We start from the raw sequence: 17,635 nt of genomic DNA on the forward strand, positions 1-17,635 counted from the left end.
ATTATTATTATTATTTATTTATTTATGTTTGAGATGGAGTCTCGCTCTGTTGCCCAGGATGGAGTGCTGTGGCATCATCTCAGCTCACTGCAACCTCCACCTCCTGGGTTCAAGCAATTCTCCTGCCTCAGCCTCCCGAGTAGCTGGGATTACAGGCATGTGCCACCATGCCTGGCTAATTTTTGTATTTTCAGTAGAGACAGGGTTTTGCCGTTGGCCTGGCTGGTCTCAAACACCTGACCTCAGGTGATCCGCCCGCCTCAGCCTCTCAAAGTGCTAGGATTACCAGTGTGAGCCACTGCACCCGGCCCCTGACATTATTTATTTGTAAGTGTGGATATGTTCTTCACATTCACAATTACAAAAAACTTTAGAAGTAGAAGGGACCTCAAAGTCATATAGCTAATATTCTCATTCTGCAAATGAGGGAACTAATGCCTAGTCAGGATAGGTGACTTACTTGGGTCCGAACTAAAACTTAGGTATTTTCTGCTCTGAAAGCAATGATGCTTTCACATTAAGGGAAGAAAAAATATATATTCTACTTTAGAATTTCTTTTTTAGGGGTTTTCCCAAGTGTTTTATAAACTGTTTAGCAGCTGACACTATTCCAGTTAGAGAAACAAAAAAAAATTAATTGCAAACTTCAAATACGTGAGCTATTATTTTAAGAAAAATATTCTCCAGATGTTTCCCAACTCCTTTGAGAGTGGAAAAAAGGCAATGAGCTTACAGTTCGGCAGAAGAGATTCGGATTAGATATTAGGAAATCTAATGTGAAATCCTACAATTGGTTACTAGGGAATGTTGTAAAATCTCCTCTGGAGAACCTTTGGAATGTGGTGGTTGGCCACTCATTTCAGAGGCATTATGTGTGTGGTTCATTTCTAGAGCTGGGGGCACAACCTAATTGACTTCTCAAGTTTTGTTGGTCCCATGAGGTCATTATCTGCCTATAGCTAGTACATGGGGATGATTGGCTGCTCTTAATTACAGAATTCAGAATTTGTTAGTGAAGCATATAATTTAGGCTGTTTTACATTTATAGCCATCCCAGTAGATGTAAATGAGCAGATTGACCAAAACCAGTAAATGTTCATTGGATGGTCTTGCCCACTGCCTCCATGTGATTGATTGACCAGAATCTGACAGGCTTATTTATTTGGGCTATTAGTCCATTTTCACACTGCTATAAAGAACTACCTGAGACTGGGTAATTTATAAAGAAAGGAGGTTTAATTGACCTACAGTTCCACATGGCTGGGGAGGCCTCAAGAAACTTATAATCATGATGGAAGGAGAAGGAGAAGCAAGAACTTTCTTCACAAGGTAGCAGGAGAGAGAGAGCATGCGCGCACAAGGTGCGGGGTTGGGGGGGGATCTGCCAAACACTTTTAAACCATCAGATCTCATGAGAACTCACTATCATGAGAATAGCACAGGGTAATCCACTCCCATGATCCAATCACCTCTCTCTAGGTCCCTCCCTTGACATATGGGGATTACAATTTGAGATGAGATTTGGGTGGGGCCACACAGCCAAACTATATCAGGCTCCATCTCAGCATATTTACCTTGCCAGTGGCTTTGTGACTTAATGAATACTTTAAGCTTGTATTCCTAGTCAGAAAACCAAAGAGTAAGAAAGCCTGTCTAAGAGCTTGTCTTATGTAACAGAAGAATTCCTTATTTCATGCAAAAGGAGGGCCTTGATATTTGGAAGACAAGATGGAGAAACTGACTGTACAGTTAGACGGATCTGTACCTTGTAAAACAAAGCTGGAACTTTGTTAGCTAATATATTGGATGGCAGCTCCTACATGTAATTAAATAATAATTTTCAATTTCTGACTAGGAATGTAACAGGAATAACTGTATAGTCTTGAATTTCAGTAAAATAATCAATCATATAAATATAGGATAGGGATATTATCAATTAGAAACTGTAATGTCAAAAAAGACCTAAGAAATGGATATGGGATTAATGATATAAAGTATTTGAAGTATAGTTATGTGTCATTTAACAACAGGAATATGTTCTGAGAGATGCACCATTAACCGATTTTGTCATTGTACAAACATCATGGAGTGTACTTACACAAACCTAGATGGTACCACTTGCTACACACCTAGGCTACATGGCATAGCCTATTAATCCTAAGCTACAAACTTATACAGCATGTTACTGTACTGAATGCTGTAGGCAACTGTAACACAATGGTAAGTATTTGTGTATCTAAATATATCTAAACATAGAAAAGATAATGCATTGCACCACAGTCATTATGATGGCTAAGATCTCACTAGGCGACAGGAATTTTTCAGCTCCATTATATTCTCATGGGACCACTAGTATAAATATGGTCCTTTGCTGACTGAAGCATCATTATGCACCTCATGACTACATAGTACCTGGGACTTTTTTCCAGTAAATAAAAAACAATGTTGAGATAATGCTTAGTTACTTACCTGAGGGTCATAGATCAATATAGTTAGAGTCGTTAATATCTCTTAATACTAATCAATTTTGCAACAAAGGTACATATCCTTGATCAGATGACCCTAACGTGGGCTTATTTAAAATGATCTTAGCACAACAATAAAAGGTCATGTGCCCATCTTTTATGTTATGACCAAGTTTTGGGATTCATTTTCTCAACATGCCCTCCCTTCCTCCACCACTAATAGTAAGCTGCATGTGCACCTCCATATGTGAATCAAGAAAGGTAAGTCTCTCTAAAAGTTGCTTAGATAATTTAAAAAGCAACAAAATTGTACAAAATACTGAGCTGCTTTTTAAATGTTCCCATCATTATTAATATCCAAGTCAAAAATATGAGGGCTTTCTATCAACAACCTCTGTAGGTAGAATTTTCAATGGGGAGTGAAGCTGAATTAGGTATTTTTGAAAGCCCCTATAAACACACTAAGACTTTTGATGATGAGGATCCATCAGTAAATATTGAGAAGTCAAATTATTCTTGTCCTCAGAAAGCTTACAATCATGTTTAGTCTAATGGACAAAAAACAACAAGAAAAAAACATAAACTTGGTTACAATTACATTTGACTTTGTATTAAACTTTAGGAGAATAACAGTGATGGAGAAGGTGGGGAAGGCTTCACAGAGGAGGCAGGAATAGAGTTGGTCTGGAGGAAAGAAGGTGTTATGGGCTGAGTTGCATCCCCCAGAATGCATATGTTGAACCTCAAGTACCTCAGAATTTAAGCATATTTGAAAATAGGGCCTTTAAAGAGGAAATTAAGTTAAAATGAGGTCACTAGGGTGACCAGTGTGGCTGGTAAATAAGAAGAGGTAATTAGGACACAGACACATGGAGGAAAGACTGTGTGAAGACACAGGGAGGTGACTGCCATCTACAAGCCAAGGTGAGAGGCTCCTGCAGAATCCAACTCTGCCAATATCTTGATCTTGAACTTCAATGTCTCTAGAACTGTGAGAAAATTAATTTCTATTGAGCCACCCAGTCTGAGATACTTTGTTATGACAACCAGAGAAAACTATATGGTAGGACTGAAATCTACAGAGAAATAAAAGGAAAATAATTATCTTCCAGGAAAAAAGAATATCGTAAATAAAGAATTCAAAATGAGGTCAGGCATGGATGAAGAATATACTTTTGAAATGAGTCTATATTAGTGAAAGGTACCTTCAACTAACATTGTAGTAAACAGGACTCTTTCCTTTTTTCCCCATACATTGTCTTAAGAGAGATAAATCTCTCAACCTTCACATCTCTATCCAAAATTTACTTCCTCAGATGTCGTTCCCTACCGTTCTTTCCAAAACATTGGAGCTCTTCCACTCTGTCATTATTGAACCCTTTACCCTGCTGCTATACATTGAATGTTTATGTCCCCAAATTCATATGTTAAAATATGACACCCCCCCCCTCCGAAAGTGGTGATATTAGGAGGTGGGGCCTATGGGAGATGATTAGATCATGAGTGCAAAGTCCTCATGAACAGAATTAGTGCTCTTATAAAAGAGACTCCAGAGAGCTCCCTTGCCCCTTTTATCATGTAAGGATACAGCAAAATGGTGTCATCTATGAACCAGAAAGTGGGTCTTCACTAGACACCCAATCTGCTGGCACCTTGATCTTGAACTTCCCAGCCTCATGAACACTGAGAAATTGCTGTTCTTTATAAACCACTCAACCTATGGTATTTTGCTATAGCAGCCCTAATGACTAAGACACCTGCATTGCTTTTTCACAGCACTCAAATCTCAAATTATAAAATTTATTTTTAACATTTATCACCTGTCTCTCCACACTAGACTGTGAGTTCAATAAGATAATACCTCCACTCTCTAATTCACCACTGTATCTCCAATACTCAGAACATTTCCTAACAATTTGTAGGTGTTCAATAGGTATACCTAATGAATGAATTGCCCTGAGAAATGCAGTCAAGAGAGAATTTTCTTTGAGAGGCATGGAAAAACCAGGAAGGCAATTCTGGTGAACACTGGAAGAGGATTCTGCCTGACTTTCCCTTGCTTTAGGGTGGCAAATCTGAGGGTCTTGAGAGACTACAAATCTTGTACAAGTAGGAGGCACAGAGGACCAGCCCAGGAGCTGATTAGAGAGGCTTATACACACCACACACAACAGAGACACACATACATACACAAAGACATGCTGTGTTAGCCTATGTGAAGGGGAAAGTTGGATTCAAGGCAAGGACCAACAGATTAAATATTTAAACATTCTTCTGTATAGTAAGCCAATGAGGATAAATGTACAAATAGAATGCTGACGGGCATTTAAAATATCTATCACATTATTCTGTTAATATATGTATCACATTATTCTGTTATATACATTACAGGTCATATGAGGAATCTGAAATTCTCTGCAGCCCTGCTCAAATATAGGAAGCCATTTAGGGCTGTTCAAAATATCTAGGATTGGTTATTCTTGACACATGAATGAATGACTGCCTTGGTTCAGCTGTTCTTTTTCTAAATCATTTTTAACAAGTGCATTTTAATGGCCATTACTGTTTTATTCATGTTAGGTTATCATTATTGCAGTTAACCTCACATTTACTTTGCTAGTATCCTTCTTTGAAAATCTTTGACATTTTAGTTGGTTTTGATTTGTCTTTCTGGTCACACTCCATTAATAATAACTTAAATCTGAATAGTCCTTTTTGGCTTATGAAGAATTCATATTATCATTTGTACCCCTGAACAGCTCTGAGGGATGGGCAGAGATTATAATTGCTATTTTACAGGTAAGAAAACTGAGGCTTAGTGAAGATAAAGGACTTGTCCAAGGTCACAGGCATGAAGAATGGCAGAGCCAAAACTTAAATACAAGTCTTTTGACTTCTTTGACAGTGCTTTTGTCATATGACATGACACCCATCACTAAGCCAGCCTGGCTGGCAAAGATTCAATGTTCACACACATTAGATATGCTTATGTTCAAGAACACAAATACACACACACACACCCCACACACACACACACACACACCCCCACACACACACACCAGCTGTCAAATAGAAATCAAAGAAAATATTAAGGAGAACTCACAATATTATTGTGTTCCACATTCTCAGAAAGAGAGGCATGAAAACCCACTATCACAATTTCTTCCCAGCAAAAATTCCAAGGCTCCTTCTTTCTTGCCAGGTGTTTGTATAAAGTTACCCAAATTTGATGTTCTTTTGAGTGATTTGGGAGAACCACCATACCACTTTGACCACCAAAAATATCCTCAGGGACAGGAGAAAAATTAGTAGGAATAAGTAAAGCAGTAAATTCTAACCAGGGCCCTTATATAAATATTCATGTTAAAACTGAACAAAGTTTATTTAGATAAAGAGCCAGAGAAATGGCAGAAGGCAGACCTAAAGAGCTGGTTTACAGGACAGAAAGGCTGAGTCTATGAGAGGAAATAATTCAACTGGTATTCTTCCAGGCATTTCATCTCCTTCCAGTTTTCCAGTATTTCATTAGATTGTCCTGGTTTAAAGATTATGAAGTATAATCCAACACATCCACTGAATTGATGGAAGGCTGAAGGGCCAAACATGCTAGCTTATTATTAAAGACTTCACCACAAGTCTGGGGTTCCATAATTAAATTCATTCATCCCCAAAAGTAGAATTAAGTACCAGCTTATACATTACCAGATATTACCACACATTTCTGGTATGGATTAACACTTTCAGATCTCTAGTAACTGTCTTACAGACATTGAATGTTAGAGCTAGAAAAGACTTAAGGGAACATCCAAGTCTTATTCTAATAAATGAAGAACTTAAAGAAATTTGTTTAGATACACACAACTAGACAAGAAATAAGTACTGATCTTTGAGTGAAAAAAGGAAAAAATAGAAGTGTGTATAGTATACTGCAATTTATGTTTGAAAGGGATGTATATGATGTGCATATCCACAGACTATCTGAAAAATATGAGGAAAAATTGTTGCTTCAAACATAAGGGATTTTAGATACTGGAGAACAGAAGTAGGAGGAAAATTTACTTTTTGCTAGATATCCTTTGCTACTCAATAACAGTTTACACATCTGTCACCCCTACTAAGAGTACAAACTCCTTGATGGTAAGGCCCACCAGCCATATTATATTCATCTTAGTAATCCAAAATGGGCCTAGCAACTGTTTCTTCATTTTTTCAGGGGAAAAATGATTAGTTAGTGTATTTAGAAAAATTGTAAAGCTTGAATTTTGTGATAGGGATTCATTTTAAATATTTTATTAGGTGTTTTATTAACCAATCCTTTTGTAGCCTGTATACACTCTTGGCATTTCCCTTGAATAGGATATTGCAAAATCAACGCATATTTTCTAAGAAGTAGAAAACTATGATCCAGAATTAAGTAAGGCAAAAGCAAAGAAAACAACTCTCAAGAGGATGGAAATTGAATTATTTATAGACAGAAGTTTTTTCAAAGTTTTCCAGAAGATACTTATATTAAAAATTGTGAGAAATTTGCCACTTCTCTCTCTCTCTCTCTCCAGCATTATGATGACATGTCCCTTAAGATTCAAATTTTCATTAAGTCCCTTTATAAATTGTGAGCATGGAGTTGGTGTATGCCCAGCGTTAGGACTACAGAGGGCAGGGAATGGGCAGGCAGAATACTGAACAGACCTAAGTGTGTATCACACTTGCCCTCTAGTGTGCATTTGCCAACAATGCACTTCTCTGGGCTGTCTGGTTTTAAGCCTAGGGCGTTTCCAAACAGAGGTCTTTTCAAGCTGGTTTTTATAAACAGATAAGCCCCATTTATATTAATTCTGTTTACTGCCAATTTGTAAAGAGTGCTATTAATGGGCTTAGAAGCAGCGTATTCTTATTAATAGTTAAACATCTCCCTCTTATTCATACAACTCTTGCTTCGTAAACTCCTTTCTTTCACAAAAGGACAAAGATAGACTTTAATGGTCCAATTAACCAATTTCTAAACTAATGAATTCATAGTATTTTAATACAAGAAATAAAGGTGCATAATTATGATAGTGATTTTTAAAATATTTCATACTGTCACATGAAGAAGCATTTTCTCTTCAACTCAGAAGACTTCTGCAGTCTTTGCTCCTGTTTGCTCTTTACATTTACATTTATTTGTGACTACATCAAAGCAGCCCTCATCTGGCAGATGAAAAATCTCTACTGTAGCATAAAGCCTATAAATTATTAACTGTTTCCATTTAGAATATAATTTTGGCACTTATTAACAAAGCCTAACTTGTCACCAGTTTTGCCTCCTTTTATCAGAATATATTCTGTTAGGATTAGGTTTCATGCAAATGTAGACTGCCCAAACTAACAGTGGCTTAAAGAAGATAGAACTTCACTTCTCTCTTGGGTAAACAAAGTCCAGATTTAAGGATTGGTATGGCATCTTGTATTCAACCAGGACTGAGGTTTATTCTAGCTCGTTTTATCATTCTCTGTGCACTGCATTCGCCTCATGGTCCAAGATGTGCGGTCTGTTTCCAGTAACATATCAGCAATCCAGCCAGAAGGAAGGAGGAAGGGGAAGACATATCCACTCCTTTTTAGGATTCTTCCTGGAAGGTACACCCATGACAACTATACACAATTGGCAAGAATGGCTGAAATGGCCCTGCCTGGCTGAAATGTCTTCATTCTGGGCTGCTCTATTCCCAGGTGAAGACGGGAAAACAGGGCAAGAAAGGCAGAATCGATATGGGGGACAACCAGTAGTCTCTCCCATAGTCTATGTTCCTACCAATTGCCTTTATTTCACAGATTCCACTATTCTCTATTTTTTGTTTGTTTGTTTTCTATAGAAAGGTAGCATTTTCCTTTTCATTTGCCTTCTATCATGAAGTTCTGATGTTAAAGACTGTTTCCCTTTTTTTTCCCCATTCTATCTCTAAATAAACTCAAGTCACTTGGCCTTGCAGAGTTTCACCAAGTTGGTGCATTGGTTCCTCCCACAGGTGATGGCCGTGCTGCCTGGCCCTCTGCAGCTGCTGGGAGTGCTGCTTACCATTTCCCTGAGTTCCATCAGGCTCATTCAGGCTGGTGCCTACTATGGGATCAAGCCGCTGCCACCTCAAATTCCTCCTCAGATGCCACCACAAATTCCACAATACCAGCCCCTGGGTCAGCAAGTACCTCACATGCCTTTGGCCAAAGATGGCCTTGCCATGGGCAAGGAGATGCCCCACTTGCAGTATGGCAAAGAGTATCCACACCTACCCCAATATATGAAGGAAATTCAACCGGCGCCAAGAATGGGCAAGGAAGCAGTACCCAAGAAAGGCAAAGGTAACATCATACTCCCAGGCTGTTATAAAACAACAGCTTTCCAAATCTCTAAATTATAGGATCAGAGGGGGAAGATAAATTTTAGAAGCTTTAGTTTTAGAATTTGTTACTGGCATTTTTAAAATGCCTACTGTGTTCTAACCATATTCTTGAAAAGTTCAAGCCTTAAAGACACAGATAAGACTACCATTTATGTTTTGCTTTATTATTTGAACTAGCATCAGATGATATAAAATATATTAAATCACAAATAGTCTATCCCCTTATTGTTTATTTATTCAAACATTCAGCAACTATCTATAGTGAGCATCTATTTGTGTCAGGCTCTGGGCCAGATGCTGGGAGCTAAAGCAGTGAAAAAAAAGAAAGGCGACAAGTCAGTCTTCTGAACTAAGAGAACAATGTTGTAAGGACCTGCTGTGTTAAAAGAAAAGTCACAGGAAAGCATTTTGCGAACTAAGTATTAGATAGGTGCAAGTGTTCTTAATACTACTCTAATTACATATGTCAATCAACAGATCAACAGAAGGAAACTAAGAGTATAGACTGCATCTAGGGATGACACCTGAAAATCTCTCCTGTTGCTTTCTTGGCGTATTTATTTAGCACCAACAAAATGCCCCTCAGTGTGACAGACACTTGACGATAAATTCATTTGGTTTGTCTGGAGTTCTCAGAAACCTAGTACTTGCTGCATCAGAGCAGCAATTACGTTTGAGGAAGTGGAGCCAGTCCCACTAGTCCCTACAATGGCAGGAAGCTCCACCTCTGGAGAACTACTGGATTTGGAACTTAGAGGCCTAGATACCTGGATGCCAGAAATGAGAGAGACCTAGTCATTTGACCTTTCGGAGCCTATTTTTCTTCATTTGTAAAATAAGATTGTTGAGAGAATCAGTGACATACATGGTAAGTAAAGTGCTGAGTAAATGCTAAAGCACCACAGGAAATTGGAGTTGCTACAACTGCTCATTCAACAAATCCTCAGTAAGAACAGAGTGTGTTCCAGACACTGTGCTAGACACCAGGGATTCCTGATTCATCTCTCCTACTCTTCCCCAAATAACTCCTCAATACAGTAACTACACAATTCGCTGGTTAGAAATAGCATGCCTGAATAGTACTATAATCATATCTATTCATGTAAAGAAAGTATTCCTGACTTTCTTCTCTTTAGGAGCTAGTATTATACTTAGAAGATTATCTCAGACATTTCTTTTCCTTCCTTTATTGAATGGCTTGCCTTGCCTTTGGCACTTCTTGTACTTACTCTGATGGGTACTCATATCTTAAAATGAGTTCTCTGTTTGTATTTTATTCTCTGACAGTAGCTCAGTGAAAAGTACAATGGTCAGGATTAAGGTGCTACTAGTGACATAAGTATTATGCCAAGAAGATATTGGGACCATACATTTCATTTCTCCATGTTATCCATTCGTCCCAGCAGCATGGGAGATCCAGAGTTGTGTTCATCTGAAAGGCACAGCATGTTCATTATAACAGCACGTACTGTGTATTTCAATAACAATTTGAGAAACGGTGACACCTTTCACATCTATTCTCTAATCTTGTAGTGTGGCTGTATTATTCTTATTCTTGCTGTACAGATAGGCAAGCAGAGATGCTGACGGCTTAAGGGACCCAGTCACAATCTCACGCCAAGACCAGAAAGATAAGCAGAGCTTCTTGTTCCTAAGTCAAGCTCTCGACTTCATCCATACTGTTTATCATTCTAAAATATCTTATTCATCTCTCCTACTTAAAAGCCAGATTTGCATATGAGAAATTATTTGTTAAATTAATGAACTAATATTTGAGGCTTAGGAAATCCCACAGCACATTCAAGAAATTAAGCAAATCTACTAATTCTAAAGGACAGATGTGGAAAGATGTTATTGAACCACACAAAAAATAACTCTATTCTTTCCTTTTATATTTCACATCATACTGTATTTAAGCATAAGAGGAAATATCTTGGCCATAAATTATTATATTTAAAAACTTTGCCAGGCACAGGAAGAAAAATCCTGCATATTCTCTCTTAAATGTGGAATCTAAAACAATCGAACTCATAGAAACCCAGAGGAGAATGGTGGTTACCAGAGGCCTTGGGGTGTGGTAGGAGGGAGAGAATGGAGAGATGATGATGAAAGGCTTAAAGCCTCAGTTAGGCAGGAGAAATAAGTTGTTTTTTGGATATCTATTGCATAGAACAGCGAGTATAGTTAATAATAATGTATTACACACTTCAAAATCACTGAAAGAGTAAATTTCAAATTTCTCACAAGATAAAAATAAGTATTTGAAGTGATAGATATATTTAGCTTGATTTAATTATTCCACATTGTATTCATGAATCATAGTATCACTCTGTACCCCATAAATAAAATACAACTATAATTTGGATAACAACTCCAATATTGTTTAAAATACACACACACACACACACACACACACATAGAACAAATGAGATGAAAATATATATACATGTTAAGTGGTTATCTCTGAGTAGTGGGCTTATAGGCAAATTTGATTTTTCTTTATACATCTTTGAATCTTCCAAATTCACTATAATAAACACACCATAATATCTCCAAGTTTTATACTTGGAAAAATGTTTCTTCTTCATTACTTTTTAGCTTCTTTACTTAACCAATGCTGATACAAGCAGCTTCACATATCAGTTATCAAAAAATACCTCAAATACATTAAAAAAAATTGTCAGCTTGATTTTTCTTTCTTATTTATTTATTTTTTTCTTTTTGGAGATGGAGTTTTGCTCTTTCACCCAGGCTGGAGTGCAGTGGTGTGATCTCAGCTCACTGCAACCTCTGCCTCCCGGGTTCAAGTGATTCTCCTGCCTCAGCCTCCCAAGTAGCTGGGACTACAGGCACATGCCACCACACCCGGCTAATTTTTGTATTTTTAGCAGAGACGCGGTTTCACTGTGTTGGCCAAGCTGGTCTCGAACTCCTGACTTCAGGTGATGCGCCTGCCTGGGCCTCCCAAAGTTGTAGGATTACAGGCACGAGCCACCATGCCAGGCCTGATTTTTAAGGTCTAGAAGATGAGCATATTATTCCTAGTCTTTTCTCTTGATAAGTATTAGGCAAATGTGTCAGAACTAAATAATGGTTGTCAGTACTTCATTGATGTGAGAGACAAGCTACTAATCAATCTCTCTCTCTCCCCCCATACCCCTTCTCTCTCTTCTCTTCCCAGTAGAAATACCATTAGCCAGTTTACGAGGGGAACAAGGTCCCCGTGGAGAGCCTGGCCCAAGAGGACCACCTGGGCCCCCTGGTTTGCCAGGTCATGGGATACCTGGAATTAAAGGAAAACCAGGGCCACAGGGATATCCAGGAGTTGGAAAGCCAGGTATGCCTGGAATGCCAGGGAAGCCAGGAGCCATGGGCATGCCTGGGGCAAAAGGAGAAATTGGACAGAAAGGGGAAATTGGGCCTATGGGGATCCCAGGACCACAAGGACCTCCAGGGCCTCATGGACTTCCTGGCATTGGGAAGCCAGGTGGGCCAGGGTTACCAGGGCAACCAGGACCAAAGGGTGATCGAGGACCCAAAGGACTACCAGGACCTCAAGGCCTTCGGGGTCCTAAAGGAGACAAGGGCTTCGGGATGCCAGGTGCACCAGGTGTAAAGGGGCCTCCAGGGATGCACGGCCCTCCCGGCCCTGTTGGACTGCCAGGAGTGGGCAAACCAGGAGTGACAGGCTTCCCTGGGCCCCAGGGCCCCCTGGGAAAGCCAGGGGCTCCAGGAGAACCTGGGCCACAAGGCCCTATTGGGGTACCAGGGGTTCAAGGACCTCCTGGGATACCCGGAATTGGAAAGCCAGGCCAGGATGGGATCCCAGGCCAGCCAGGATTTCCAGGTGGCAAAGGGGAGCAAGGACTGCCAGGGCTACCAGGACCCCCAGGCCTTCCAGGGATTGGGAAACCAGGCTTCCCAGGACCCAAAGGTGACCGGGGCATGGGAGGTGTTCCTGGGGCTCTTGGACCAAGAGGGGAGAAAGGACCAATAGGTGCCCCAGGAATAGGGGGTCCTCCAGGAGAGCCAGGCCTGCCTGGAATCCCAGGTCCTATGGGCCCTCCAGGTGCTATTGGTTTTCCTGGACCCAAAGGAGAAGGTGGGATTGTAGGGCCACAGGGGCCACCAGGTCCCAAGGGTGAGCCAGGGCTTCAAGGCTTCCCAGGAAAGCCAGGTTTCCTTGGTGAAGTAGGGCCTCCTGGCATGAGGGGTTTGCCAGGTCCCATAGGGCCCAAGGGGGAAGCTGGGCAAAAAGGTGTACCAGGACTCCCTGGTGTTCCAGGGCTTCTCGGACCTAAGGGAGAGCCAGGAATCCCAGGGGATCAGGGTTTACAGGGCCCCCCAGGTATCCCAGGGATTGGGGGCCCTAGTGGCCCCATTGGACCACCTGGGATTCCAGGCCCCAAAGGGGAGCCGGGCCTCCCAGGGCCCCCTGGGTTCCCTGGTATAGGGAAACCCGGAGTGGCAGGACTTCATGGCCCCCCAGGGAAGCCTGGTGCCCTTGGTCCTCAAGGCCAGCCTGGCCTTCCAGGACCCCCAGGCCCTCCAGGACCTCCTGGACCCCCAGCTGTGATGCCCCCTACACCACCACCCCAGGGAGAGTATCTGCCAGATATGGGGCTGGGAATTGATGGCGTGAAACCCCCCCATGCCTACGGGGCTAAGAAAGGCAAGAACGGAGGGCCAGCCTATGAGATGCCTGCATTTACCGCCGAGCTAACCGCACCTTTCCCACCGGTGGGGGCCCCAGTGAAGTTTGACAAACTGCTGTATAATGGCAGACAGAACTACAACCCGCAGACGGGCATCTTCACCTGTGAGGTCCCTGGTGTCTACTACTTTGCATACCACGTTCACTGCAAGGGGGGCAACGTGTGGGTTGCTCTATTCAAGAACAACGAGCCCGTGATGTACACGTATGACGAGTATAAAAAGGGCTTCCTGGACCAGGCATCTGGGAGTGCAGTGCTGCTGCTCAGGCCCGGAGACCGGGTGTTCCTCCAGATGCCCTCAGAACAGGCTGCAGGACTGTATGCCGGGCAGTATGTCCACTCCTCCTTTTCAGGATATTTATTGTATCCCATGTAAAAACAAAAAACAAAAAACAAAGAAAAGAAAGAGATTTTATAGAAGAAAATGACACACCAAAAAATCGAAATGAAAAACATAATTGCTTCAAAACATTTATACAGTTGGAAAGTTATATGTAAGTGAAAATTTGGACCATCGTGTACAAATAAAAACTAAGATGCATGTTTAATACTCCACACAGCAGCCTGTAATTGCGAATGATGGGATAGATTTATGTATCAAGTACTGACACTTGGTTGTACCCACTGGAATCATATTAGCTGTTTTATGTTATATGCTTCCACAATAACCTGCTTATTCAGATCAGTCAAAATATATCAGTATGAAAGATCATAGCTAATGAAAGGCACTCACTCATATTGTTTACTTTAAAATATAAATATGCCTTAAAGAAATACAAATGATAACAATTACATACCGTATTTACTTGCTTAATTTCCTCTGTATTTGTGTAGATACTTTGACATGGAATATATGGTGGGGAGACCAGTAGTGTTACCGCCCCAGTGGGAGGGGGCCCTGGGGACCCTGGTAATGCTTTAGTCAAAGGGATATCTCTCTTGTATCAGAGGCTGTGTCTTTTAGTAACAGGAGTCCTCGTCAGAATTGCGTGTCTGTTGTCTCTAAAAGAATGGGTGAACCAATCGGCCTTTGTGAATTTATTCAGTGCCTTCTCTGTACCAAGCACTGGGTAAGGCACTTTTATGAAGCATTAGACAGTAACCCTCAAGGAGCTAGAGAACCGGATGGGAGACATGAGCAGTAATTAACTCACTTGTTCCCCAGAGTTTCTATTTGGTTTGATTTTCTTTTTCTGTGACTTATTTTCCTATTTTCTTTCCTCCATGTAATTTTCACTATGGCCCAACTAATATAAACACCTGGAAATTACAAGGAAAAAAAACTCTTCCTCTAATAACTTTCCAAATTTGTGGAATATTTATTTGTAATAGCAGTTATCAGTTATGCTTATATAGCATTAAAAATTCTCCTCCTTTGACTACACACGCAACCACAGTGTGGTTCTAATCATGGAGATATCAGTAATTTTTAGTAACTGAATTTTGAGGACATTTCTCTGTTTAGCATGTATGCAAACTGATGTGTAATCTGAGGTTCCAAAGTCAATTTTTTTTTTTTTTGAGATGGAGTCTTACTCTGTCACCCAGGCTGGAGTGCAGTAGCACAATCTTGGCTTACTGCAACCTCTACCTCCTAGGTTCAAGCAATTGTCCTGTCTCAGCCTCCCGAGTACTGGGACTACAGTCTTGCGCCACCATGCCTGGCTAATTTTTGTATATTTAGTAAAGATGGGTTTTCGCCATGTTGTCCAGGCTGGTCTCAAACTCCTGGCCTCAAGTGATGCACCTGCCTCAGCCTTCCAAAGTGCTGGGATTACAGGCATGAGCCACCACGCCCGGCCAAAGTCAACTTTCAAAATCCAACCCATAATTGGTGAGGGGGGAGTTTCAGAATTACATAGAAAAATTAATATTTGAAAAAAATAATTCTGAAATTTCGAATTTAAAAACAGATGTGCTGCTTCTGGGTGTAGGTAGTAAAAGTATAGGAAAAGAACTGTTTCCTTAGAAGCAGACTGTGGAACGGCTATGTAGAATGTCAAAGGGCAACAAGAGCCTGTGTTTTTAATGTCATCCTGTACTCGGCACAAATCAAAGGCCAATACAAGTCTGAAAAGGAGAAATAAATATTTTTCCAGGTTTTTGCTTGGGCACATACTAACTGCTTTGGGCATTCTAATCTGGTCTCCAAACACCAAAGACCCATTTCGAGCCTGCTATTAGCTTGCTGCTGACTCTATCACTTGGAGCAATAATGTGGGGTTATGGTGGTGGAATCTTGTATATTTTTGTCAAAAATAAAACCGTGAGTTAAGGGGATAGATATAGATGGAAAAATACACAAATAAATACAGTATGAAAACACATGGAAATGTGTCTTTGTCAAATCTGAATCATTATTACCATCACAAAAATTCTTCTCTTGGCCAATATCTCATTTCCCTATATAGTATACAAGCACCATTTCTTCTCAATTTTTAAGAAGAGAAATTAGTCCATTACCACAGGGGTTCTTGTCACTACTAATTATACAACAATCTTTTCCCAACAAAATGATGTCCTCCACAACCTTTGTTTTCAAAGCAGACAGCATCTATGTGGCCAAATATACTTTGGGTTGTTCTTGAGGATACTGGTTTTGGGCTGATGACTATGGTGGGCAACATGGATCCATTGGGCTCCTTCTGCTAAACAGCCACACTGAAATGGTTTAAAAGCAAGTCAGATCAGGTGATTTGTAAAATTGTATTTATCTGTACATGTATGGGCTTTTAATTCCCACCAAGAAACAGAGAAATTATCTTTTTAGTTAAAACCAAATTTCACTTTTCAAAATATCTTCCAACTTATTTATTGGTTGTTACTCAATTGCCTCTATATATATGTGTGTGTGTGTGTGTGTGTGTGTGTGTGTGTGTGTGTGTGTGCGCGCGTGCGTGTATGCGTGCACATGTGTATGTGTATTATCAGACATAGGTTTCTAACTTTTAGATAGAAGAGGAGCAACATCTATGCCAAATACTGTGCATTCTACAATGGTGCTAATCTCAGACCTAAATGATACTCCATTTAATTTAAAAAAGAGTTTTAAATAATTATCTATGTGCCTGTATTTCCCTTTTGAGTGCTGCACAATGTTAATATATTAGTGTAAAAGCGGATGAAACAACCACGTGTTCTAAAGTCTAGGGATTGTGCTATAATCCCTATTTAGTTCAAAATTAACCAGAATTCTTCCATGTGAAATGGACCAAACTCATATTATTGTTATGTAAATACAGAGTTTTAATGCAGTATGACATCCCACAGGGGAAAAGAATGTCTGTAGTGGGTGACTGTTATCAAATATTTTATAGAATACAATGAACGGTGAACAGACTGGTAACTTGTTTGAGTTCCCATGACAGATTTGAGACTTGTCAATAGCAAATCATTTTTGTATTTAAATTTTTGTACTGATTTGAAAAACATCATTAAATATCTTTAAAAGTATGTTTCTCATCTTGTTCATATCATTCAGTTGCCACTGAACCTCACAAGTATTTTTAAATTCCTACTCTCATGAATTAGCTGCTGAAATAGAGACCTAAAATAAGCATAGCTTACACAGGACAATTTATTCCTCTTTGACATAAGAGCTCCTAGGATAAGCAGTCTAGGACTCACATGGTAATTCCAATCACAGCCCCAGGCTCCTTCCATCTTATTGCTCTTCTACGTCAAGGGTGTTGCCCTCATCTCCATGGTCCAGGATACTAACCATCAGTCACATTCTATCCCCGGGGAGGATGAACAAAGCAGGAAGGACAGGGCATGCTTTTTGTCTTAAAGGACTCAACCTAGCAGCTGCTTGGATCACTGTCTCCCATATCCCGTGGCTCCAAATTTAGTCACGTGACCACAAGAAGCTGTAAGGAAGTGTGGGAAATTGAATAGTCTATGTAACCATATGCCCAGCTAAAAATCAGGGGTTCTAGTAGTATGGGAGAAGAGAGAATCAATATTAGGGAATAATTAGCTGCTGCATTTGCCACTTCCATCAAAAAAGAAAAAATGGCCACAGACTTCTCTTTTCCCACAAGAGACCAATCTTCAAATACTCCATTCTATTTCA

The 17,635-nt window shown here is 40.2% G+C and overlaps 1 protein-coding gene across 5 annotated transcripts in view; it reads left to right on the forward strand.

Annotated features, from left to right (window-relative positions):
* COL8A1 (collagen type VIII alpha 1 chain) overlaps positions 1-17,013 on the forward strand; it is a 155,775-nt gene extending 138,762 nt beyond the window's left edge. For 3 of the 5 annotated variants that reach the window (XM_055383541.2, XM_063703504.1, XM_063703503.1), the window contains 2 exons: positions 8,474-8,804; positions 12,027-17,013. In XM_055383541.2, the coding sequence (XP_055239516.1) occupies positions 8,477-8,804; positions 12,027-13,936 (2,238 nt within the window). In that variant the 5' untranslated portion in view covers positions 8,474-8,476 and the 3' untranslated portion in view covers positions 13,937-17,013. The remainder of the gene's footprint in view (positions 1-8,473; positions 8,805-12,026) is intronic. The other 2 variants (XM_019023547.4, XM_063703505.1) reach the window with 1 other exon arrangement.
* The last annotated feature ends 622 nt before the right edge of the window (positions 17,014-17,635 follow it).

The sequence above is a fragment of the Gorilla gorilla genome, chromosome 2 (genome assembly GCF_029281585.2).
Source record: "Gorilla gorilla gorilla isolate KB3781 chromosome 2, NHGRI_mGorGor1-v2.1_pri, whole genome shotgun sequence".
Classification (NCBI taxonomy): Eukaryota; Metazoa; Chordata; class Mammalia; order Primates; family Hominidae; genus Gorilla; species Gorilla gorilla.